This window comes from Thamnophis elegans, chromosome Z (assembly GCF_009769535.1).
Source record: "Thamnophis elegans isolate rThaEle1 chromosome Z, rThaEle1.pri, whole genome shotgun sequence".
Classification (NCBI taxonomy): Eukaryota; Metazoa; Chordata; class Lepidosauria; order Squamata; family Colubridae; genus Thamnophis; species Thamnophis elegans.
Window position 1 is genome coordinate 94,052,393 of NC_045558.1, and position 11,146 is coordinate 94,063,538.

General features: G+C 39.9%; 1 protein-coding gene across 1 annotated transcript in view; it reads right to left on the minus strand.

Moving 5' to 3' along the window:
- Positions 1-10,643, minus strand: part of FKBP10 (FKBP prolyl isomerase 10) — an 18,854-nt gene extending 8,211 nt beyond the window's left edge. Inside the window, exons 1-6 of the mRNA XM_032235514.1 lie at positions 10,097-10,643; positions 6,394-6,539; positions 5,904-6,093; positions 5,098-5,243; positions 4,299-4,488; positions 2,742-2,887 (exon numbers count right to left, since the gene is read on the minus strand). Coding sequence (XP_032091405.1) covers positions 2,742-2,887; positions 4,299-4,488; positions 5,098-5,243; positions 5,904-6,093; positions 6,394-6,539; positions 10,097-10,290 — 1,012 coding nt within the window. The 5' untranslated portion in view covers positions 10,291-10,643. The remainder of the gene's footprint in view (positions 1-2,741; positions 2,888-4,298; positions 4,489-5,097; positions 5,244-5,903; positions 6,094-6,393; positions 6,540-10,096) is intronic.
- Positions 10,644-11,146: the final 503 nt, after the last annotated feature.

Sequence of the window (11,146 nt, forward strand, 5' to 3'; positions counted from 1 at the left end):
GCTAACATGAGAGCTGGCGGGGTGGGAATGAGATCCAGGAGGATGGGACAGCGGAAAGGGGGATGGGCCCACAGTGCCCAGCTACCACATTAAAACTTGCATGGGGAACTTTTGCCTCCTGGAGGATGTTTTTCAATGAAAGCCGGCGGTGGCACCGTGCCACTGGAAGAGTAAGAGGAGCAGGAAAAGGAACTGGCACCACCGAACCTCACCCACCCACCCCGGGGATCAGACTTGGAAAAAGCTGGAGCACCCTTGCCAAAGATGCTCGCATGTCAGCCAGTCTCCCCCACTTTTTATCTCTCTATATATCTGTATCTATCTATCTATCTCTCTCTCTCTCTCTCTCTCTCTCTCTCTCTCTCTCTCTCTCTCTGTCTTTCCTTCCCTTCCTTCCTTCCTATCTTCCTTCCTTCCTTCCTTTCTCCTTGTCTATTCTCTCAGAAAGCCGAAGCTGGGCCAACCTAGCAAGCTTCTTCTTAACAATTTTTTGGAAATCCGGGCAGGCTAAGGAACAAGTGTGAGCCTCAGCAGAGGCTCCCCTTCGGATGACCCTCTCCTCCTCTCATGACCCCCTGGCCTGCTGTGGCAGGGCTGTGAGGGTGCGCATGAGTGGGGAGACCCTTCTCAAGCAAGTGGCCACCCTGCACACACCTTGGCTGCACTTTGGCTGATTCCAACTGCTTGCTTGAGGAAGGTCTCCTTGTTCATGCACACAGCCGGCCAGGGGACCATGAGAGGAGGTGGAGGATCATCTGAAGGAATATCTCCGTTGCACCTCGCGCTTGTTTCTTAGTTGCAATAAGAAAGAAAAGGAGTAGCAAAGAGCCCCAAGGAGAGCTCACTGAGTTGGCCCAGCCTCAGCTTTCCGAGAGAGAGACAGACAGACAGACAGACAGATAGAAACATACATACAGAGAGGTGGGGAAGAGAGGGAGAGACGAGAGAGGGGGAGAGAGACACGAGGGGGAGAGAGACAGACACACAGAGAGAGGAGAGACAGAGAAAGGGGGAGAGAGGTGGAGAGATACAGAGAAGGAGAGAGAGACAGGGAGAGAGAGAGAGAGAGAGACGAGGGGGGGGGAGAGACACACAGGGGGGGAGAAAGAGACAGAGATGTCAAAAGGGTTTTGTGATTCCCAGCGTTTTTTAACAACTGGTTCTTAATGGTCATAATGACCAGCTGGGTAGTGTGGCTAGGGGATCATGTGACTGGGTGGGAGTGAATGACGTCGAGTTAGCCACACCCACCCAGGTTTTGTGGCTCCCAGAGTTTTCTGTGGGAAATAGGTCCAAATGGATCTTTGAGTGTTTAAGATTGCAAGAAAAAGAAGAGCAGAGCTAACTCTACCATAAGGGAAAGTGAGAGAATAGGTGTTAGGGTAACTAGACCTTAATTAGTACCACTCTGTTAATACTTTATAGGACAGCCCTTGTGATGCAGAAGATAAGTTGATTAGGAGTTAAAAGTGTATACTGTATCTATCCTCTGTCACAGAAACTCGGTTACTTTGGGACATTCTCTGTTCAATTTAATTTAGATACTGTATTTTTCGGACTATAAGACACACCTTTCTTCCTCCCCCCCCCCCCCCAAAAAAAAGAGGGTGGAAATCTGGGTGCATCTGATACACTGAATACAGCATTTTTGGCCTCCCGAAACCTCATCCCTTGCATCCCGTTTTTCGCAAAAATGAAGTGTGCAGAGGGTTTGGGAGGCCTGTAGAGTGCTTGTGGGGGCTGGGAAGGACAAAAACGAGTGAAAACAGGCCCATTTTTCACAAAAACGGGGGTTATTTTGCCCTCCCAAGCCCCCAGGAGCACTCCGCAGGCCTTCCAAACTCTCTGCATGCCCCATTTTTTGCAAAAATTGGGCCATTTGTTGCTTATTTTGCCCTCCCCAGCCCCCAGGAGCACTCTACAAGCCTCCCAAACCCTCTGCATGTCCAGTTTTTGCAAAAAATGGGCCCGGTAATTTTAGAGGTGAAAAATTTAGAGAATGGAGTGCTATATATGCCACCCTAATTTCCCAGAGGAAAAGTGTGACTCCACTCCAATGAAATAAATCAATGGCCTATAAAATAACTTGATTATGAGCCATACAGCACAAACAACCTGGATTTATTTCCAGGTCAGGTAAAATATGTTCTTTAAAGTGGCACAACACAGAGAAATAGAAAACAAAATACTGCAAAAAGCTGAACATTTATCTTAAGTTTACAAGTATATTTGCATTCCAAGTGTCATAATAGCTTATCGCCAGTGTTTCAAAGGCAATGGGACTGTTTTTTCCCTTGTGGACAATCCAGCTGCTTTTTAAAAAAATTGCTTTTGAGACAACTATGACCAGATGACTGAGAATCTCCAGACTTTATTCCCAATGGCTCATCTGTCTGGATATCCCAAGTAACCATACAATGATTGAGCCACATAGCTACCTCAAGACATCTTAAAATCTGCACTTCCAGATTTATAGGGAACTCTTGGCCATATTTAAGAGTGCCTAATTTATATTCATGATATAATTATATCTTACAGATACAGATTACTGTGTCTGATCAAAAAGAAAATACCAACAGATCTCTCTAGTTGTGTTTGGATTATACAGGTTATATTGTACAATGGGCATGGGAGTTACAAGAGCTTAAATCCAACACATTTGGAAAGTAATGTGTGTTTATACATATATAAATGTTTATTATAATTACACTAAAGCTTTCCCCAATTTCCTTGCTACCTACCTGCCCCATTTTCTCCATAGGCTAGATGGGGAGGAATTTTTATTCGTCTTCTTTCACCAATGCAGACCCCTTGTAGTCCTTGATCCATTCCAGGGATGATATAGCCTTTTCCAATGTAAGTGTCATAAGTATGATTCCGTGAATAACTGGAATTGAAAGGGAAAATAAATTGTGAGGAAGAACTGACTGTTGCTAACAGAAAAACCCATTGCTCACTCTCAGCTGGACTGCGCAAACTGTCTAAGCTCATTTAAATAAAGTTCGCCTGAATAAGGAAAGGAAGATCACAACAAGGTGCACAAATCTGGCTTAAGTAATAAGATAAAAGATAGGGAAGCCTCTCATCCCCTACCATTTTTTAAATCAAATTCAAATAGTTAGGATTTCAACAAGCAGATGATTTCTACTTCTTGCTCCCCAACAATAATTTTTTCCCTTTGGTCTGTATCTGGAAAAACCTGCCTGAATAGTCATTTCTGGCTATATTGATCTTCTGAATGTACTGCTCTGGATTTATGAAGATAAAAAAGGAGCAACCTATAGGGAGCACTTTCTTATTAAGTATTTTTATTTGTATGGTATGGTAAAATAATTCACCAGGATTTTGGTTTAGCAGTTTATGCTGTTCTGGTTGCTCTTACTGGTACTTCCCCTTTGTGGATGATAATTTAAATTGTATAAATATGATACCTTAGCAAAGGCTGACATGAACTGGTCCTTTCTATCTTGCATAATGTAAACATATGCTGTTTTATTCAGACCAGAATCTATTATATGGGATAGCAATATTTGTAGTGCTATTTGCATAAGGTTGTGATGGCATCAAATATTCTGGCACATGTATCCAGTTGCTGTAAGGATTCTGCCAGAAAGTATCAGGAATCCCTAATTCTACTAGCAAGAGGTACAACTTCACTCATCCTCACCCAGTTGAACACCTAATTTTATGGCAAAACCCTACTTTGAACATCCAATTTTAAGAAAGCAACTCATGCTGGGTAATGTCCCTTGACTGAAATCTATCACCTCTCTATGCTAGTTGTGGCTTTCAAATCTATTGTGCCTCTATGCAACATTTTCTTGTCTGATGGTGTATTTTTCAAGGTAAATTTCAATTCGAAGATCTTTTTTCATTTCATTTTCATTTCTACCTTTCTATCAGCCAATTGCTGATGTCTAAAAGGCTGGTTAGGATTCAGAATGAAGGCTGAAGGTTGCTCCTGCAACTTCTGGAAAGTTCTTACAACCTGTTTTTGGTCCCAAGCCTGGGGTTTATATGTATTATTATATTTCTGGTGCTCTTGTTTATTTATATTGTTTATAAGATCCTTTCTATCTGGACCATTTCTTGAATTTGTTATTTTATCTAATTTTCTTGATTCTCCAATTCTGTACACTACTTAGAATCCATTGGAGTTGGGGGCTAATACATTTGAATGAATAAAATAAACATCAAGGAACCAGGCTGGAAAAAGCTAGTCACTTCCATGCCACAAAGAGTGTGTGGGCATGTAATCATCAGATTTTGAAACTGATTCTGCAGAATATTTTCTTCACCTGGAATCGAAGAGGGTCCCATCCATTAAAGTGCCATTATAATGGTACCGCACAAAATCTCCAGTCACAGCCTTGCGTCTGCATGATGCTGGCACTTCCAAGTGCTCCAAGAAGATACTATCTTTTGGATTGTGCAAGTCCACCAGAAGAACATAAAAAACCAAAGATGCTTCTGGGGGGATGACCGTACCTGAGAGAAAGAAAGGACTCAGCTCAGGCTGGCACAGATATGAATTGAGCCAGATGAGGTGATAACAATGCTATTAAGCTGGGTGACACAGTATGCTGTATATGTGTTTGTTATTTGTGGGCATTCACTCTGGAGGAATACAAAAGATGGTATGTTTGTGGGAATAGATTTTGACATTCATTTAAAAAATGCCCAGTTGCAAGTCTTAATTCATTAGCTAGCAGCACTTGGTGTAAAACAAACAAACAAATTTTAAAAACCCGAACCTATCCTAATACTGCACATAATCCACATATTTCTCCTACCCAACTGGGGATTCTGAGATCTGCAGTCCCTAAATAACTGGATGCTGGAAGGGTAAGAAGAGTGACTAGGGAATCCCAAAACTACAAAGGGTCCTATGTAAGAGTAGAGCTAACAGCCACAATCCTCACCCTATAAAGGTCTACTTCTCCACATAAAGTGGTTGCTTTTTAAGCACACAAAATAAATTATCTGTGAAGTCCAAATTAGTAGATCTGCATATTTTTGTGAATCAGAATTTGATAGCAAAAGAAGAGGACCATCTCTTGATGCAGAAGAAATACGTGAATTTCATCACCAGCTTACCATAGCCTTTCTCTCCATAGGCCAGGAAAGGAGGCATGACTATTTGCCGCTTCTCTCCAGGACACATCCCTAGCAAGCCTTCGTCCATACCTTTGATTAGCCAGCCTGAACCCACATAGGTGTCATAAGTATTGTCTTTTCCATAGCTAGGAAGCAAGAGAGGATGGAGAAAAAAAAAACATCGAATACTAGGTAGATGAAGCAGCTCAGGGAATGAAGGAAAACTGAGCAGCCAGCAGTGGTCCAATACAGTACCTTAAAAGAGAAAGAAATTTGGATGCCTCTGGCAATAAATAATCACTCAAGATGAAATATTGATATCTGTCTAATCTTATTAGACCCTGTTGTAATTAGGTAGAAATTAATGACTTTGCAAAAAGGTCTCTGCTTTCTAACTGTAACTGAGTTAAAAGGTTACAACATTTTGGTCAATCAACTTAATTTTCTGGGACTGGGAATGTCTGCTTCTTCTGCAACTGCAACTGTATAGTTGTTTGGGCATTGCTGCTCCTACTCTGAAAAAAATGAAATTGTTGAGTTGATTATGGAAATTGTTTTCTTGGATATTTTTTTTTTGTCTGAACCAAGTCACCAGTAATATGTTAGCACCAAAGTAGGCAACTGAAAGAAGTTCGCAAGTGACACATGATTTAGTGTAGCCTGCAAACTTCTTTCAGTAGAACCACATAGATCATGGCCCCTTGTGATATCATCTCATCATATTGTGGCCATTAATTGATTTTTTTAAATAAACATTTGATTCTTAGCTGTCAAGAAATTGCTCTCTATGCTTTAGAATTTCTTACCTTGAATCAAAGGGGGTTCCATCCAGAAGTGTGCCGTTGTAGTAGTAACGCACAAAATCTGAATTCTCCACTGTGCGATTACATTGTTGTGACTTGTGGAGGATGGTGATCTGCAACTTGTCTTCTTTGTTCCAAATGTCAAGCAAGATGACATCAAAATAGAGGGTGGTGTCTGGTGGGATGAGACCAGCTAAGGATTTGAAAATAAGATACACTATAATGGAGACCAGGAGAATACCATGTACATTGTCCTTACACAGCATTATATCTTTCCATATTATTATATAGCTAGAAGATATTCGCAAAGAAAATGGTGGAAAAAAACAATTATGGGTGAAAATATATGGCATGGAGAGGAAAAAAGAAATCTGGAAAATACTATGCATATTTGTAATTGTGATTGAGAAGCAACTTTCTAACTTAGATCTGTAAGCAAAGTTCGTTGTCATTATCTTTCCTTTCCAGTCAACATCAGAGGTTTGATACTCACCAACACCGATGCTGCCATAGCCAAGGTGTGGTGGCACAATGAGATGCCTCCTCTCATTCACACACATGCCCTGCAGGCCCCTGTCCATGCCAGTGATGAGTCGTCCCACACCTGCGATACCTACCACAGTAGCACCACGGTCATAGCTGGAGAAAGAAGAAACTATTATCAGAAAGAGTGAACATTAAAGAATAAATCATTAGACAATTGTTCTAAATTGATCACTAATCAGTAACAAAATGTAGCAGCTTAGGGAGTCAATGAAGTATAAAACGTACATTTATTTATCAGACAAATTTCTATAATAGTTAAGTACCAGTGGAATTCTGGGTGGTGAACAAATAACATCACACAAATTTACAAATCAATTAAAGAAAAATCTAAGCCAAGAACCCAAAACCATGAATTGCCTATAGAAACCAGTTCAATTCATGTAGCAGTGTGTTGTGTGGACATATCTCTCAACATGCACTATATTACACGTATTTCAGTGTTGCATCTGGACCAGTTTCTGAATGTTATTCAGGATGTATTGCACTTTTCCAATTATGACATGAGTGACATAAGCCGTACCCCCCTATCTAGGAGTACAAGTGTGCAAAGAGTCTACTTTGAGTTTGTGCTCCTTGAGCAAGAACTGTTGAGTTCAGGAGGAGCCCCAATGTTACCTCACCCAGATTTAATGATGAAAAAAATCACTGAATGTGAGGATTCCTAAAACCTTCAGCTGCTCAATCTTATCAGTCTTTACTAAGAAGACCAAGAGTCACGTTTTCATTTGATCATAAAGTTTGCTAGAGGTAGCCAGTTTCTCTATCTCAGCCCAACCTACCATTGAAATCAATACAATTTATATAGAATATCAACTAAACCTGAATACTGCAAATGAGTCTTTTGTTCCCTTTGAACGGTATGCTTGACCCATTAGAAGGTTCTACCCGCAACAGGATTTTTTCCATCTATCTTATTTGTATTGTTTCAGATTTAGGATAGTATCCATGCAAATCTAAATAATTGTGGGAAAAATAGGAAGAAAAGGAGCTGGAGAAATCAGCAAGTAAAGGTCCTATGGCCATAATTTACTTTATAATTCACTTAATATGCAAAAAAGCAAGTATAATAATAAGTCACAGTGATCATCCATGCACAGAACGGATTGACTAAATCTGGGATGTTCATCCTTGGCAACTTTAAGATTTGTAGACTTTAAATGGGTAGGTAGGGAATTCTGGGAGTTGAAGTCCACAAGTCTTAAAGTTGCCAAAGTTGGATGCCTCTGGGTTAAACATTCCCTCTTGAAGTAATGATGCAGTTGAATATTTTAGTACAGATCTACTATAATTATTGTCATGCTGGAAAAGCAGAATCCATCTGTTTAACAAAGTTGTATCTCAACCTAATTATTTATCCAGATCATGGATGGATGTTTTAGTAAGAAAGTAATTCTGCAAATCTTTCGTTCTAAAGTGATCCATTTTTTTCCTAGCACAGAAAGAAGAAAATGAAACATGATCTCTAGCTTCCTTTGCTCAGAGTGGAACAGCAGAATCTTACATTCCGAATGCAGCTAAGTCACTACGGCCTTTCCAAATTTGCAGTTTAAACTAGGACTGAATTTTCCTTACCAAAAAATATTCTGAAAATTTAAAGCAGGCATAAACTGGCATGCGTTTTATACGGCTTGCAGCCTACTTCATGTATTTGGAATAGGAATGGAATTTTAGCTTGCAAAATCCAGCCATTCAAAATGATGGCTGTTATGGTTTCATGAGGTGACACGTCTACAGCCAAAATTGCAGATCCCATTACAGACGCTATCTCTTTGGCATCCCTTTGCAACCCACTGTCTCTTTCTTTTAAATAGTGTTGTGGACCCGTCAAGCTGAAAATCAAAACTAAATATTAAGGGCAATAATATTTAACACTTGAAGGAAACATTGAAATGTTGTAATACATTTGAATACTATAGTATAAGTGAAAGTTATAGTACACTCACAGATGCTGAACTAACATCTAATTATATCCAGCTACTGCAAAAGAATTTATTTTCAATATTTTGGCATAGTTAAAGGCATGGTACTTTATTTTGTGGGGTTATTATGAATATTATTTTAATGTTGGATTGATCTACTGAAAGAATGCTTACATAAATACTTGTTGAAAAAAGTCTTAGTGGAAGACCAGCTAATCAATGGCTCTTAGCCAATATAACTAATAGAAGCCTTTCCCTTAGTTTTCCCGTTCAGGTTGCCACTGGGGTAATTTTACTGGCATAGGAATGATAAGAGTTGTAGTCAAATACAAATGGAAAGCATGGAATTAGAGAAAGTTTGCTGCATGTTCAGAAATCTCAGGCAGCGCAAATACATGTGTTTAATATGAGGTTCTAGGGCAAAAAATCATGCAAATTATGGCCAGAAACCCTGATCTCAAGTTTCTCAGATGCTGAATGAATGGTAATTTTATGGCAGATGCAGAATTAAACCCTGTTTCCATTTCTCAGTTAGTAAATCTCATTAAATTTAATGGGAACCTTTTCTGTATAGATGTTTAACAGAATAATGCCATTGGACAACCAGATATTGAGGGAGTCAATAACAGTGATTAATGCATGGTGGAATCCTAACTTAAATCCATTTTCTAAAAGGAATAATTGTGAAAATAATTAAATATAAAGTTTCCACATTAAAATCTAGAGCAAACATAGTTTGACATGAATAGTAGATGTCATTATAGTAAGTATAAGTATAATCTTTATTGTCATTGTACTTAAATACAACGAAATTGGTTTTAACCTCACTGGTGCAAAATTATAATAGATACGAAAAAAAGAAAGAAAAAGCTTTTTAAAAAACTGAAGTTCTCAGAGTGTTTCCCTTTTCAAATCTCTTCATTCTTTTATTTGCAGAGATAAAAGGAAACATGCATAGACAGCTTTTATCTAGTTGTTCAATAAGGAACAAACCTGTTTCTAATATTCTGGTCAAAAAGTAAACTTCAAGATATGGTGGACAATCATATGACATGTTAACATTTCACCACCTATTTAAGCTAGTAGATTTAAACACATTTTAAAAAGTTCACCACATTGAATTCTCCACCATTTTGCATTGGCATCTCAACCCATTATAAGACAGGAGTCCATCTTATCCCTCCTTCACTCAAATATCTGGTTCCCAAGCCAGTCCCACCTTCTATCTCATTCAGAACTGGGAATTTATAAAATTAACCCAATAACATTCCTCCATGCTTTGTCTACTGCAACACAAATGCTGTGCAGTCACATAGAAGTGATGTGAATGGTCAGCAATGCCGAATTTCTTTATCAAAGCCCCAAGATACAAATTCTCAAAGAGAGAGAGAGAGAGAGAGGGTGTGGCCTTCTTTCCGTTTTTTCGGGTCTCCCCCCCCCCCCCCCGAACTTAATATGTCAGTAATACTCTGCAAAATGGAAGAATAAAATGTAACTTTTTTGTTTTTGCATTGCAATTTATGGGAAACTTTTTTCCTTCGAATTCTACTAATAAGTAATATACTTAATCTTTGGGAATTCAGATTTAATGGGGCTAATAATGATTCCACGGCATTGTTCGTGACCATCGCATACCTATCCCTGATCTCGACAAAAAAATAAGCAGTTTTAAAAAACAGCCCTGACTTTTCCCTCGGACAGTAGTTCTGGATTTACCGAGCGAGCCAGTACCTGGAGTCAAACTTGGTGCCGTCTTGAAAGGTCCCATTGTAATGGTAGCGGACGAAGTCACCCATCTGAACTTCTCGCAAGCACACTTTGGGGATGTAGTATCTATCAATGACAACATCCTCTAAGGGGCCGGGGTCTCCCAAGGTGTGAACCCCCCAAGAACTCAAGGCGAAGATAAGGCACAACACATTCATGATCTTCCCCGATGGCACAATTGTGCAAAAGGGAGAAAAAAAGCTGCACTTCGAGGTTGCACGCTACGATGAGAGGGTGGGGAAAGAACGGGCCGGAGGAGGCGCTTTGCTAAAACAGAGGCGGCCTAGAGGACTCCAGCCAAGCAGCATCAATTCCGTCGACGTGTAAAACGGCGGCCTGAGCTAGGATGGCAAAAAAAAAATAAAAAAATCCCAGTATCCTTTAAGGATTGTGGTCTCTACGTTTCTGAGATTAGCGAAATCTCTCTCTCTCTCAAAAGGCAGGAGGTGTCCTGCCCTTCCTCCTTGCCAATTGAACATCAAAGACTGCAAGAAACTATTTGAAAAACGTGCCCGGGCAACAAAAAGTCTTGACAAGAGAACCGGACTCGTTAAAAAGGATCAGAGAAACCCTTTTCCTGGTCCTAGTGCCGGCTGATTAACCCAGTGGAAAATAGGAGGAGGCCTGTTTACGTGGTCCCAAGGAGCGTGTGGTGGAGCGGCAGAGGCAGCTGAGAGAGAATCCTCCCTCAGTTGGTCCCGTTCCCACCCACCCCCGAAAACATTGCAGTATTAACGTAACAGAATCTGCTGCTATATAGAAAATTATCTGATGCCAGAGGATCGGATAATTTAATAAATTTAGAAAATGTTAGCTATACGAGTTCAACTATATAGTACAGATTGCTTCAGACCTTGCTTGCATAACCACAGTGACAGCAGAACGAAATAAGAGTGTCTTGTAGGATTGGTGGATTTATTTCCTAACTGGAATTCAAGAGTAAATCAGCATTTTTTAAATATTTATCCCACCTTTTTTAAAATACTCAAGTAGGCAAACTTGTAATATTCCTTC